Source organism: Mastigoproctus giganteus, chromosome 5 (genome assembly GCF_048544385.1).
Source record: "Mastigoproctus giganteus isolate SK-2022 chromosome 5, ASM4854438v1, whole genome shotgun sequence".
NCBI lineage: Eukaryota > Metazoa > Arthropoda > Arachnida > Uropygi > Thelyphonidae > Mastigoproctus > Mastigoproctus giganteus.
Window position 1 is genome coordinate 212,720,401 of NC_143579.1, and position 15,913 is coordinate 212,736,313.

Below are 15,913 nucleotides of genomic sequence, written 5' to 3' on the forward strand. Positions count from 1 at the left end.
TCAATGTTAAACTTCAGTTACCACTTCTCAGCCCATTTGCCCAACTTATCTAGATCCAGTTGGAGTAGCATACTGTCTTTACTGTCATTAACTACCCTGTCAATCTTTGTATCATCTTCAAACTTGGACATTAAACCTGATATTCCTTCATCAATATCATTGATAAATATACAAAACAACAATGGGCCCAACACCGAACCCTGGGGAACTCCACTAATAACATTACTCCACAAAGAGCAGTGTCCATTGATTACCACTCTCTGTCATCTCAAAATTCAACCATCCCTTTATCCATGTAGCAACTTACCCTTAATGCCATTACACTCCAATTTGTACAGCAGTCTTCCATGTACAACAGTATCAAAAGCTTTCCTGAAATCTAAGTATATGATATCAAAATTATTTTTGGCATTCAATTCCTTTGTGACCACATCACACTATCCAATCAAATTGGTCAGACAAGACCTCCCTTTAACAAACCCATGCTGTATTTTAACTATTACTGCAGTCTTGTCTAGATGATTCTGCAATGCTTCTTTAACCAGTGATTCCATTATTTTCCCCAGTTTTGTTAAGGGTAAATCTTATCTGACTACTTTGATTGTATACTATGATGCAGTGACAAAGGAACTGTATTCAAAACATAAGACTGCTCTACAGATTGGAGCAGTGTGGCATTAAGAGCAAGTTACTGCAATGTAAAGAGGGATGGTTAGTTATCAATGGACACTGCTCTTCATCGATCAGTGTTATTATTGGGGTTGCACAGGGTTCGGTGCTGAGCCCATTGTTTTATGTATTTATTAATGGTATTGATGAAGTTATATCAGGCTTAATATCTGAGTTAGATGAAACAAAAGTTGGCAGGTGGTTATTGACAGTAATGAAGGTTTGCTGCTGTAACAAGATCTAGAAAAATTAGGCAAATGGGCTGAGAAATATCAATTGAAGTTTAACATTGACAAATGCAAGGTATCACATATGGCTAGCAGTAATCCCAGAGTAATGTATCCACTGTATGGTACTACACTCAGGGTAGTGGAAAATGAAAAGGACCTACGTGTAATTGTGCTGTCAGAATGAAGTTCTCTGAGCAGTGCATGCAGGCTGCCAGGATAGCTTGTGGGGTTTTGTCAGTTATGTACAGGAATTTTGCTAGCAGGGATAAGGAGGTGATTTTCCCATTGTATAAAGCAATGGTCAGGCTACATTTGAGTACTGTATACAGGTCTGGTGACCTCATTTTAAGAAGGGTGTGGAGCTGCTGGAATTTGTACGGGGGAAGGCAATGAGACTGGTTAGAGGAAAAAAGGGGTTTGTGCTCTTATCAAGAACGGCTTCAGTTTTAAAAACTAGGCACCTGTGAGGGGGATCTTCTTGAGGTGTTTAATGCTTTGAATGGCTTGAGCAAACTCAATGCTGATAGGATTCTATCTCTTGCCTAGACTTTTCACATGAGGAGACAAATTGAAATTGAGGAAGGTTGGTTGCAGAATAATGTGTAGAAGTTTTCTTCAGCCAATGGATGGTTGATTTCTGGAACACGCTTCCATCCATTGTTGTGGAAGTGGATAGTTTGAATAAATCCAAGAAAGAATTAGACAGAGTTTTGAAAGCGATGGATAGGTGAAATGATTTTTTTTTTTTTTTGGACAGGCTATATAGGCTTGCTTTCTTGTCATTTGCAGCTATTAACACCCATTATGGCATGTTTTCATTTCCACAGTTTCAGAGATTAATAATTTTATATAGTTATGTTGGTTGAGATTAGTGATGGATATCCAACATAACTACATAAAATTATTAATCTCTGAAACTGTGGATGTGAAATCACATTGCAATTCCATTAATGTTAGGCATTAATGTTAGTCTCACCTCTTGACAGTTTTCTCTTTTCTAGGTGGGAAGTTAGTTAATCATAGTTGAATATTCAGAAATGTGTTAAACTCATATAACCAAAATTGTATTTTTGAATATATGAGTGCATGCATCCAAATCACTCACCTGATGCATTGCAAACTATTTAAAGTTTCCATTAGGTATGTATGAAGTTTAGCCATTTTGTGAACTGACATTGGTCAAAAATCATGTTCAACTTTTTTACAATAATAGATTGCCCATTCATTGTTTAAGACTGCTAGACGAAGTGATGTGGTATTAATACCTTGAGTGCCAAAATTTGTGATGCCATAAGAAATTTTAATTTTTTGTCTTATATTTATTGGTACTTTGGGGGAAAAAAAAAAAAAAATAGGCAAGTCCTTTATATTGTTTAAATTTAAGGCAGTAAAGGAATATATATATATATATATTATGTGGTTATTACGTTTAGATGTATGTATTCTTTTAGATTTGCGTGTTCTTCTGTGCTGCGTTAATGCCATTGTATTTTTGCCATAGGCCAATTGTACATTATACGTGCCAGTATATATTCATTTAATTGTAGATTGTTACCGATTATTGGTGCTTTTCATATAAGTATTAGTGTTCATACATAACTTGATTACAAATTTGTATGAACACTAATACTTATATGAAAAGCACCAATAATCGGTAACAATCTACAATTAAACGTGTGTGTATATATATATATATATATATATATATATATATATATATATATATATATATAGGTTGGAACTTAGTTAATCATAATTGAATATACAGAAATGTGTTAAATAAGTGGGAAAATGAAATTTTAGTAGCATTTAATAGCTAATCATTTTAATAACTAATAGCTAAGTAATTAGCATTATATTCTGAGAAACTTAACTTTTTTTTTTTAACAATATCATTTTCAATAAACTTTGTATTATGATTCCAGTGTTGCAAGTGTTGCTGACCTTGAGTTGAAAAAAATAATTGGGTAAGAATGATTCAAATTTTACAGATTGTTTTGTTTCTTTTACATGATTTTCATTTAAAAATATTTACACTTTGCATTTTGATTAAGTTTGATATGTAATATCATTATTTTAAATTTTATCTTTTATTAATTTCTTAAGCTTTTTTATTTATTAATTTTAACCACTCATCAGATTTCTAATAAGGTCAATTATCTGTTTTCACCACAGAAATGTTTCTTTCCCCACAGGATGGCAATTCCTTAGTTTAGCAGTTTCATTGAAAATGCTGTTATAATTATGATTAATGCTTTTTTCTCTAGCAGTATGTAGGAATAGAACCTTCATTAGCATTAGTAGAGGCATATGATGCAAGAAAGCAAGCTTATGCAGCATCGGCCAAAAAAAAACAAAAAACACTTCCATTTCACCCCTCCGTTCGTTCAAAATACCTGTCCAGCTGAGCCTTAAATTTATTTAGGCTATCAACTTCAATATCAACAAACCTTGATATTCAAGATTCTGTTCCTATGCCTTGATATTCTACTGCATTTTTCTTCTTTCCAGTAATATGGAAAGAAGAAAAATGCAGTAGAATGTTAGTATAAAGGAATTTGTGCAGTGACAAAATATATTTGTTTATAATGAAATTTCATTACAGTGAAATGCAATAAAAAATATCAATACAATAGTCACATATTACAAAATAATTATAACTTAAACATTAAATGCATTTTTAATGAAAATTTAAAGATGTTTGTTATTTTTAACAAAAATTTTTCTATTAATTCTGATGGAAAGAAAGAAACAAAAAAAAAAAAGAAAGGGCAATTATGTTAAGCTCAATACCATGATTACCAGTGCAGAACAGGATTTGGATTGGTGTTGTTCCTAACATTCATGGCCTTTAAGATGGTGGAAGAAGGCTACGAAGTGATGAATACTCATAATCATCACTTAAACATTATATCACTACATATCACTTAAAAAAAAAAAAAAAAATATATATATATATATATATATATATTTTTTTTGTTTGATGCTGCATAAGCAAAAGCGTACACTTGCTTTCTTGCATCACGTGTCACTACTACTACATAGTGCTTTGTTATGATGAATGTGTTTGGGTGTAGAGATTTGTGCATAAATAACCCCTCTTAATTCTTATTCCACTTAATTCTGTTGTTCCGTGTTAATTCATTATTTCGACATTGAGGAAGAGTTATCATGATCATACCCATATTGTCTATATGTGTTTTATTTTAATAATGGCAAAAAGTAAGAGCTCCATAAAATTTTCTGATTTTTTTTTTTTTTTTTTTCAGTACAATTGACTGGAATAATCGACAGCTTCTTTCTAAGCTGTTTACTATATTTTTGGGCACAGGATTTGTAAAAGACCAGGTTTGTATATCTACTTAGTTTTAATAAACAGTATGTTTTTGTATAATTTTAAACAACGAAAGCAATGATTAACAAAAAATCTGTAAGAAATATTTAAGAAAATAATTTTTGCAGAAGATAGTCCTTTAAACTTCTTACAAAATAATTTTTATATTAAAACTAATTTATAAAAGTTAACTAATTAACATTCTTTTCTCCCTTCCCCTTACTAGTACATTTGGTTCATGTAAATATTTATACATCTTCTAATTAATCACTTGACTTTCAGGTGGCAGCTTTTCTTTAGTAGCACTTTCTATTTAAGAATTACACATTTAAGTTTTTTGCCAAAACTGAAACCATTATATTTTCTTATGAAAATTTGAGATGCTGTATTTTTCTTTTTATAATATTAATAAAATGTGGAAAAACCTAATCATAATTTCAGAGAAATTGATTGTGATTCTTGTAGCTTTCAAAATGGATATCCATATTTTTTGTTTTTGAAAATGTAATATGAAAAAAATTTGAAGTAATTAAATTATTCCTGATTTCAAATTTTTTATAATTGGTTTTCATTATAGAATCCTCCTGTGAAACCTGAGAACAAGCGTGCACCTGCAAATACGAGAATACGATTGAAAATATTTCCATATTTGTTGAAGTCAAGAGAGGCATCTGTAATGTTTCCTTTTTCAATACAGGTATTAATCATGGGAATTTTCACAGAGATATACTTGAAGCTTTTTAAATTAAATCATTGGGTATGATACAAATTTTAAAAAAATTGTATTATGCTGATTATATCTGATATACAATATATTACCAGAAGTATTTGGACCTATCCCTGCAAATATTTTGTACTATGCCAGAAAGCCCCCCTCTGCATGCATATCAGCTCAGACATAAATCTTGCTACATCTGAGCTGACATTAGAAGCCAATATGAGTTGTGGATTTGGAACTTAGACGTGGAACAGGGAATAGTCATTGGATGTTACATGAGTGCAGATAACCTACCTGTGCATGCATCTGCACAGAAAGATTATTTCAATGAATCAGCCATTTGTAGAGAGCTGAACAGCTGCTTTGGGTTCTCTAGTTGTCAGCTGTGGATAAGTCCATTACCATGGTTACCAATGCAGAACGGGATTTTGTGGTGGTGTTCTTATTATTTGTGGCTTCTAGAATAGTGGAAGAAGGCTATGAAATGATGAATACCACTACATGGTGCTTTGTTAGGATGTATGTGTTTAGCTGTAGAGATTATCCAGAGATTGTTGTGTCATCTCTACCATAAAGTAACATTCTCTGCTCTGATAATATGGAGCTATCTCAGCTGGTTCTGACTTGGTCCATTGGTGATATTGCCTGCCTAAAACCATGAAGTCCATGATCTACATGGACAGTTATGTGCTGTCTGCTGTGAAAATACTACAGAAACAGACCCTGTTACTATCAGCATGACAGTGCTATGTGTCATTAGCAAGGGCCATACAGGGCTGGTATGTGGACAATGGCAATGAGAAGTTGGACGGGCTAGTTTAAATGGCCATTTTCCAGAGTGGTTATGGCGGCTGCATTACAGGAGGAATGGAGGCGAATTATTGCTAACATCTATTGGAAGTTGATAGAAAGTATGCTTAGGAGGACCAAACCTGTTATGCAGGCCAAAGGTGACTGTTGTGTATTAGGTTTTTGAATTAAAAGCCTTTTTGCGCGCGTGTGAGAGAGAGAATACATTGGTCATATAGTTAGTATGAATCAGAGCTGTACTACTCAATATGTTCTACGTTGATAATAATATTAGTAAAATAATAAGAGGAGTATACCTCAATATAGTACGTAGAACACTTCCGTATGATACCCTCCAGAAATTAAAACGGAAAAAACGAAAAAATCGACAATTTACCGGTACATTAGAGTAAAATATAAATAATTAAATAATCAATTTAACACAATTTAAAACAATTAAAAATCAAATTAACGCAATTAAAAGAATCTAACGAAAATATTCGAAACGATTTTCCTTCCTGAAGCTGACAACGCTTTTCGACCATATGTCGTGATCATAGGAATAAAAATTACCGAGTCGGGTTAACCCTGACACTTAAATAGAGATTATTTGTCTTCACGCATGCAGGTCCATGCATCGGAGATCAAATATGGCCGCCGAACATTAACAGAATTCTCGTGTAATTTAATTTCAACGGTTTCTGCAATTAATAGTCGCGTATAATTATGTTGAACGTTAAGTATTTTGGCCTCGTTAAATAAAAAAGTATGTTTTTCATTAATGGCATGAAAGGCTAATTCTGACGCTGCTGAACGAGAAGCACGAACTGAGGCTTCATGTTGATTTACACGAATATTAAGAGAAAATCGGGTCGAACCTTGGTAAGACGAGTCGCAATCACCACAAGAAATGTTGTATACCAGATCATTAATTTGTGTTGCGAACGCTGAAAGAACCGAGCGATTGTTCAGTATAATGTGTAACTTCCGTATTGGCCTAGCTACAATTTTAAATTCGGTATCTTTAAAGAATCTGTTAAGCTGTTTGTGCCACTGTTCAACATATGGGACAGAAATAAAGTATTTTTTGATATTACTATTGTTGATTGGTGTAGTATTTTGTATCCTATACTACGCTTTTCGACTGTATGTTGTTACTATACATTACTACAGAGGTAGTATTTTGTATCCTATACTATACCAATCAACAATAGTAATATCAAAAAATACTTTATTTCTGTCCCATATGTTGAACAGTGGCACAAACAGCTTAACAGATTCTTTAAAGATACCGAATTTAAAATTGTAGCTAGGCCAATACGGAAGTTACACACTATACTGAACAATCGCTCGGTTCTTTCAGCGTTCGCAACACAAATTAATGATCTGGTATACAACATTTCTTGCTGTGATTGCGACTCGTCTTACCAAGGTTCGACCTGATTTTCTCTTAATATTCGTGTAAATCAACATGAAGCCTCAGTTCGTGCTTCTCGTTCAGCAGCGTCAGAATTAGCCTTTCATGCCATTAACGAAAAACATACTTTTTTATTTAACGAGGCCAAAATACTTAATGTTCAACATAATTATACGCGACTATTAATTGCAGAAACCGTTGAAATTAAATTACACGAGAATTCTGTTAATGTTCGGCGGCCATATTTGATCTCCGATGCGTGGACCTGCATGCGCGAAGACAAATAATCTCTATTTAAGTGTCAGGGTTAACCCGACTCGGTAATTTTCATTCCTATGATCACGACATATGGTCGAAAAGCGTTGTCAGCTTCAGGAAGGAAAATCGTTTTGAATATTTTCGTTAGATTCTTTTAATTGCGTTAATTTGATTTTTAATTGTTTTAAATTGATTTGAATTGTGTTAAATTGATTATTTAATTATTTATATTTTACTCTAATGTACCGGTAAGTTGTCGATTTTTTTCGTTTTTTCCATTTTAATTTCTGGAGAGTATCATACGGAAGTGTTCTACATACTATATTGAAGTATACTCCTCTTGTTATTTTACTAATATTGGTCATATAGTGTAAATTTTGTCATGTCTTTTAGCATATAGGAAGCAATCCTTAAATATTCAGTTCTCATGAATAGCACTCTAGTTATGATTGTTTTTCTATACAATTTAGAAGAGACCCAGGTTTTGAACCTTTATTTATATGTTAGTAATGTTTATAGAGTTTTTTCACACTGTGGCTAAGTTAGTTTCAGGTGAGGGTTTCATGGTTTTCCTCCCAAAATTTCAGATTTCTAATCCTGAGAAACAGGAAAAATTGAATGTGTGCAATATACTTGCAGAATACTTGCAATTTATAAATTGTACTGATACCTCTTGGTCTTTGCCTTTGCTGTGAAATATAAAAATCAACCAACCTTAAATTTAAATTAAATTAAAAATCAACCAACCTTATTCTTTCAGATAGTCAAAACTTTTATTTTTTTTCAGTGTATGCAATTTGACTTGTTATTGAAATTAATTGTGTTAAATAGTTGAATGATACATATAAGAGAGGTATAGATATATAAGAGTTAAGATATTAGTAAATTAATAAATTAATAAATTAATAATACATATTGAGCTGTAATACATATTGAGTATTACAGCTCTGATTCATACTATCTAAAGAGTTAAGATAAAAATTTCTCTGAATGCGCATGTTACTTTTTAGGTGACTATCTTTATATTTGTAATATAATAGTATGATTTTTCTGTATATGCAGATTTCATTATATTGAAGACTAAGATAAAACAAAAACACTTTTACATTTTTGTGGGGATTGCACACACATTATATTTCCAATAGTTTTCCCAGAATAAAACCATGTTTGCCTTTCTATGGTTTTATGGAAAGTTTATTTTATTCTGGATTTCACCAAGTGTGTGAAATGTATGTATGAATTATATTTTTTAAGTACATACCCCCCCCCCAAGGTTGAACCCAGATTTGTTCTACCATGTGAAAAATGCAGAAAATAAAGGATGTGCTTCTTTTTTTTTTTCTATGCAAGGAGAAAAACTACATTTTTATTGAATTCATTTTTAACTTTTGCTGGTGTATTGAATACGCTTTGAATTACACTGATTTTTTTATTGATCATTTATTACCTTGTGGACATTAAATCGCATAAAAAAATTGAATAATTAATTCTTTCTCTATTTTCAGATAGTATTTGAATCATTATATGGACAGAACACTAATATAAAACTGAAGACCATGGCAGCACAATTTGTGCACAATATCTGTGCAAAGTAAGCAGTAGTAGTTTAATTTGTTCTTATTAGCAATTAGAATTTGGGTGAAAATACACTTAATTTATTTGCTTATCTTTTTTTTTTCCCCCAGTTGTAGTGAGGCACGCCTGTCTTCACTTGGATCAGTTCTTTTATCTGGTATGCTGAAGGTTATCACAGAATCAACTGAGGTAAGATTACTTTACATCATAAATATTGTTGAAAAGAAATACAGGCTGAGTCATACACATTTCCTAGCTTTATGTGCATTATTATTGAGCATTTCTGGAACATGAAAGGGTTCCGAACTCATCAGATTCTCCAAACCCAGTGAAATTTGAGTTTATAGCACAATCCATTACTACAGAGGTTCCCAAACTTTCTCGGTTCATGGTGCTCTTAGTGTCCCAGTAATTTTTTCACGGCACCCCTAGGCCAAAAGAAATACCTAACACAGTGGTTTTCGACCTTTTAATATATACCTATATAATAATTTTATTCTTTACATAGAGGTACTAAATAAAGATCACCACAAAATTAAAAAGATACGGTACAATGGATACTGTACATCTTTTTATAATGTTTGAGTGAAAGTCAATGCAACAAGGCATCATATGTTTAAGAGTATAAATGATCTGTATAATATTGGTGTAAATACACCATAGAAAATTCTTAAACAAAAAAAAAAAAAAAAACTGTTTGTGGTGTGAAAGGGCATCATTTTATCTGTATCTCATATTGTGCTCCTCCTTCACAACGAGTTGCCATGTATTGCACTACCTCGAATAAGTAATGCTTCACTAAAAGAGAAGACTATTGTTACTTATTCTCAGTGGGCACCACCACCCAGACAGCACCGTTTCAAGGCTGTCTGGGTGGTGGTGCTGTAATATTAGAAAATCGGTGTTGGACATAGTTTCTTGTTCAGACCCCGAAAGGATATATATGAGGTCTAATGTGAAGGATGAAAAGATTAGGACAAAAGGCGAGTTAATGGCTGTATGGCAACAAAGATGGGATTTGAGTGAGCAAGGCTGAGTTACTCATATGTATCTGCCACGAGTAGACATACTGAATGTACAAAAAAATCCTTGGCAGCAGTTTGGACTCTGTGCTACATTTTTAATCACAGGACATGGATTAGCAAGAAGGTTGCACGAGTTGGGGCTTGCAGTAAGTGATTTATGTTCCTGTGGACAGCAAGAAACCAGTGTACATGTCATGTTGCACTGTAATTGTTATCTTGATCTCAGGAATGAGTTGGAGATCTGCTTGGGCAGACTTGAGCAAAGAAATCTATGGATCATGTTCATGGATAGAAGCTTTTTTGGAAGTTTTAATAAATTTGTGAGTTTGGTTTTTAAATGGAGAGCAAGATTACGGCTAGATCGTAGTAACCACCTCCCCGTGGCTGGGGACGGTAACATAGTTCATTAGGATAAGTGGGACTGAGGTAGCCAATGCTATATTATTCTTAGCTATGGCTAAGAGGTATAGTACTCTCTTTAAGTTGAATTGAGTTTTGTATTTTTAATAGTTGATGTTTATAAAATAATTAGCATTAGCAAAGGCACATGATGCAAGAAAGCGAGCTTATATAGCATCAGCCAAAAAAAAAACCACCCTTATTTTACCCATCCATTCGCTCCAAATGTTTGTCAGGTTCTGCCTTGAATCTATTTAAGCTATCAACTTCTACAACAACAGATGGAAGTTTGTTCCAGCAATCAACCACCCGCTAGCTAAAGGCAAACTTCTGCACATAATGTTTAATTACGGCAATAGAATAATACTGAAGTAGCATTATCCACATATAAGCTATGGCTTAGGAGGTGGATGTGCTGAAGGTGTTTCTGAATGTAATTTAAGAGCTTATCATCCGCAGAGCACTATAAGATAGTTACATAGAGAAGGTTAAAATTGCCAGCCTGTTTCAAATCCCTAACTGAAGCATTTCTAGGTGAGGATAAATAACTTATTGACTGGCCCTCATACAATGGGATAATCACATTGTATAAATTAGTGGTTAGGCTGCATCAGAATGGGATAACAGAATTTAAACTGTAGGAGATCAAAGAGAGGAGATTCAAATTTAGCAAGATCTCTGAAAACGAATATCAGAGGAGCCCTATGCACAAGTACCACCTTTAAAGTGAAAGGAATCATCAAATAAATAATTATGGTAACTGAGATGAGTAGTGGTTGAAGCAATTGAAAATTGAGACCATGTCAAAAACATAAGTGTGCTTGGCAGATTGTAGGTGGAAATGGACATCATTGAAGATGGAACTGAGACCATGTATATTTGTGAAACGAGTAAAGATCTTTTTTTGGGATGAGTTTGTTCTGTTATTTTGACTATTTATGGTGCATTCATTTGATAATATAGAAGTGAGTATGCATGAATTAATGAAATTTTTGATATTGCATAAACACACAATAAGGATTTACCAAGCTACTTGACAAGCCTTCCCCTACATACTACTTGGACTTCCTCCAATCATTAGTTGTTAATAGAAGTAGCAAGATTGTGTGATAGTAATAGTGTTCGCTATATAGTGCAAGGAAGACACAGACTTTTGCTGCACTAACAAAAAAAAAAAAAAAAAAAACCCAACCAAGTAGATAAGAAAACACAAATTATATGCTTCCCTCCTCACACCTTACACATCCAGTTGACCTTTTGAATTTATTCAAACTGTCAGCCTCAACTACCTGTGAGGGCATTTTTTTCCAGCTATCAACAACCCGCTGCCTAAAAGAAAACTTCCTACAATCTAATCTAAATATCAAACCCTCCTAATTTGAATTTATGACCCCTAGTTCTGCAGTTCTAGTGAGAATTCCACCTTCATTCATTTTACTAATCCCTCTTAGAGCCTTATAAATCTCAATCAGGTCACCTCTCAGGCGCCTGGTACCAAGCTTTGCAGCCCACATAATCAGTCTTTACTCGTACGGTTGTCCTGCTGATCTCACCATTTGAGTTTCCCATCTTTGGATCCTTTGAAGAAGCTCGAAGACTTTTCACAGATGAGGGCTCCATACTTGAACACAATATTCCAGTCTTATGGTTGCCTTGTACAGTGGGATCAAGACCTCCCTATCTCTACAGGATAGGCGCCTCTGTAGCCAGGTGGGAAGGCGCAGCAGTGCGTAGCACACGCTTCTTGATTAGACCGGGGTTCGAGCCCGTCACCACCAAATACGGAGGATGCGGAAAGGTCAGAGAATGACCACCGCATATCCCGGGGCAATATGGCCTTAGTTGCTAATGCTCCTAAAAAAAAAAAAAAAAAAAAACCAAAAACCAAAAATCTACAGGATAGCATTTGATAAATCATTGATAGGACACCATGGGCTTTCTTGTCTGCCTGTTTACACTATTAGAAAACTTCATATCTGCCCGTATTGTAACTCTCAGATCCCTTTCCTTCTCTGCTGTTTTTAATTCAGCCACACAAAGTGTATAATTTATTTTTGGATTACTATTCACCAAGCATAAGACCTGCATTTAGCAGCATTGAAACATAACTGCCACTTCTCTGACCATCTTTGAAGTCTATTCAAGTCATCCTGAAGGAGTGCTGCTTGGCACTGATCATTAATGACTCTGCCAACCTTTACATCAACTGCAAATTTTGACATCATGCCTTTATTCCTTCGTCGATGTCATTTATGAAAACGAGAAACAACAGTGGTCCAAGAACCGATCTTTGAGGGACACCACTCCTGACTCTACACCAATCTGAAGAATATCCATTAATCACAACCCTCTGCTTTCTGTCCTACAGCACCAAGCAATCCACCTTAGAATCCTTTAGTAGCTCTTGCACCAATAAATCCAACAAACAACAACACCTTAGAATCTTACCAAAAATCCCAACCTATTTACGCTTATACAGTAACCTCTGATGAGGGACGGAGCCAAATGCTTTGCTAAAGTCCAATTAAACTATGTTGAAATTATTCCCTAAATCGAACTCATGAGTAACTGTGTCAAAATAGCCTACTCAGTTAAGCATGATTTTGATGAGAAGCATGACCCTCTCCATCCCTTCTATCTTCCCTAACTTTCCTAAATACATTATACATACCGTAGTGGAACTCGTCACCAATTTCTAGGTGGCACCACATTTCCGTTAGCCCTGTTATATCAGCACTAGTTGTCCTAACCAGGAGTTCAATTTCAGCCATTTTATTGACAACAATCCTGACGTTACTGTAGTAGACATAGTTAAGACTAAGTAATCTTTAGTTTACTTACCCTGATACACCCCTTGAAGTTATTTAGGTTTGTATCCCAAGCTATATTCCCTCTCATTTGAAACATTGCTATTCTCAGAACATCTTATTAATGTCAGCTGTTGTGACAACAAACAAGAATTCATGTGGTGAGTGCAAGCATTACTTTGACCCATATCGTTTGGGATCTAAATTACCCTTTTCTCCCCTAACTAGTAGGTCCCCTGAACCCTTAGGATATCCTCAATGATACTGGAAAAAATCCTTGCACCACCTTTGTTCAAATGAATACCATCTCTACAAAATAGATTCCTACTACTTTCAAATAATTTGGCCATGTTGAAAAAATTTTCCCCCCTAGAGCCTTGCAGATTCTCTCAAGTTTCGAATTAATCCACAATGCTTTCAGCATATAATCCCTCCTATTGTGTCTGGGCAGAATTGCACACATTCTGACCTAACTTGCAGCATTTTTTCAGCATAGTCCTATATATCTCCAACAGATGGTCAGGTCGTGTATGCTTAATATTGTTATTCTCCACATGAATAATAATTCTCTTTTTACCTCCCTTAAAATCTGCCAGTATGTTGGTAACATACTGGTAGATTTTAAGTAATATCATCAATTTTTGCTTCTGGTAAATACACTCTGGTTCTAGACCACCTATCTTTATTACAAAAAATGTTATCCATTTCCTTGACAATAGAGTCACCCAATAAAACTAGGTCACCTTTGACCAGAGCATTCTGCGCTTTACTATTCTTTTCTTCTGAATCAGGGGTGTATCACTTGACAGGTCAGAAGATACTCGAGTCCCTGAATAAGCTCTCAGTTACATTTGTTTCTAGGGCAAGCACTCGTTTCTTCAGTGACTCAAATCCTTCTTGTAATGCACCAAGTTGTAATTTGAGATCGGCACACTCCTTACATTGGTTGTAAAGAAAAGAATCCCCAGATGAGCTAGGTCTGTCTACTAGACTAACCTTAGAATACATACCACAGGCTATCCAAATTGAAGTCATGATTCACATCAGAAATGCCTGCAGGTATTTCTGTTTGAGTCCCGATGTCCCTGGACTTTGTATTGTAAGTGGATCTTGTAGCAACCATAATTTAAGTAAAAATTTAACTTTACAAAGATTATGAAATTAAAATTTACAATATATTACAGAATTTATGTTGACAAAACTTAAATCACTAAAGAAGTTAAATTTAAGCTGCTAAACTAAAGTTACCAAATTCCCCAGCAAAATGTCGATAACAAAGGCTATCTGAATATTAAACTGTAGCTTTCCAAATACTTATCTAAATACAAAAATAAACTAACCTACGTGACTATAGGAATTCAAACTATGTATTAACTACAGTTTAGTATATTAAAATAAAAAAAAATAATAAAAATAAATAAAATTTATTTCAAAAAGTAACCTGCAATTAAAAGCTTTGGAAATACACAGCCACATGCTATAGTCTTGATCCCAGGATCCTGAATAGCTGATCTGGACCCCCCCCCCCCAGAGAGTTAACAGTAGGTTCACTCCAGTTGGCTGTCTACCCTCTGACCTGCAAAAACCATTTAAGTTCTATCTTCAAAGTGTAGGCTCTAATATAGGATCTTGCTGTGATGCCCATTATAACCTCAAATGACATTGCTCTTATTGCATGACAGAAGAGTTTTGTATCATGATTTTTAGTTGCTTAAATCATCAATTTGTTGATAAATTTTGATTTGTTGCTTAACTTTTGTGACAGCAGTGTGATCATAATAACTGAGAAAATTACCAGATTAACTTGTCACTATCTCCATTTCAGGAACCTAAACTACGTGCCTTGGCATATGTTGCTGTAGGAAAACTTGCTTTAAGGTTACCACAGATTGTTGCTAATGATATGACTGTTCTGGTCTCATTTTTTGATGCCCTTGTCAAGGTGAGAAGTATTAAAAATTAATTATAAATTATATATAATTAATTTATCTATTAATTATTGTATATATATAATAATTTAATTTCACATGTCATTGTTGTCACATTACAATATTTCATTTTGTTAATAAACGTTAAAATGATTTTCTAATGTGCCTAGTTACCTAGTGGATGCAGAAAAACTAGTCAGCAGCTGCACACACTGATCAGCATGTGTGTGTGCACCAAATTCTGATCAGTGTGTGCATAGATCGGCATTTGATATTTTTTGGGGAAAAAAGGCAACAAATGCTTTTAAAATGGTGTACTCTATAATTTTATTCTTTATTCTGATACTGTATTGGATAATCAGGATAAATAAATTAAATATAAAAGTTATATTTAATTGTTATATATATATATATATATATATATATATATATTATTCTTTTGTATTATCATTCTATTGTGGTTTAATCCGTCTTTTGTGCATCGTTAATGCCATTGTTTTTCACCATGTTGGCCAATTGAACATTATACGTGCCAGTGTATATTCGTTTCCAATAGTTCGATTTTCTTAAATACTGGTGTTTTTTTACATATAGGTATTATTGTTAATACAATACTGGTCTTTAAGCTAGCCTTATCTCGGTTATCTTAATTTCCTTTCTCCACCCACGGTGTTGTCCGCGATAAGATGTTATTCCAGAAATGTCAAAAAAATAAATATATATATATATTTATTTATTTATTTATTTTTTTTTTTTTAAATACT

The 15,913-nt window shown here is 33.9% G+C and overlaps 1 protein-coding gene across 1 annotated transcript in view; it reads left to right on the forward strand.

The window, feature by feature from the left end:
* Nucleotides 1-15,913, forward strand: part of LOC150086083 (proteasome adapter and scaffold protein ECM29) — a 367,922-nt gene that overhangs the window by 75,199 nt on the left and 276,810 nt on the right. The window contains exons 6-11 of the mRNA XM_090374364.1: nt 2,825-2,866; nt 4,169-4,247; nt 4,811-4,930; nt 8,921-9,006; nt 9,101-9,179; nt 15,047-15,163. Of these exons, the coding sequence (XP_090230490.1) occupies nt 2,825-2,866; nt 4,169-4,247; nt 4,811-4,930; nt 8,921-9,006; nt 9,101-9,179; nt 15,047-15,163 (523 nt within the window). The remainder of the gene's footprint in view (nt 1-2,824; nt 2,867-4,168; nt 4,248-4,810; nt 4,931-8,920; nt 9,007-9,100; nt 9,180-15,046; nt 15,164-15,913) is intronic.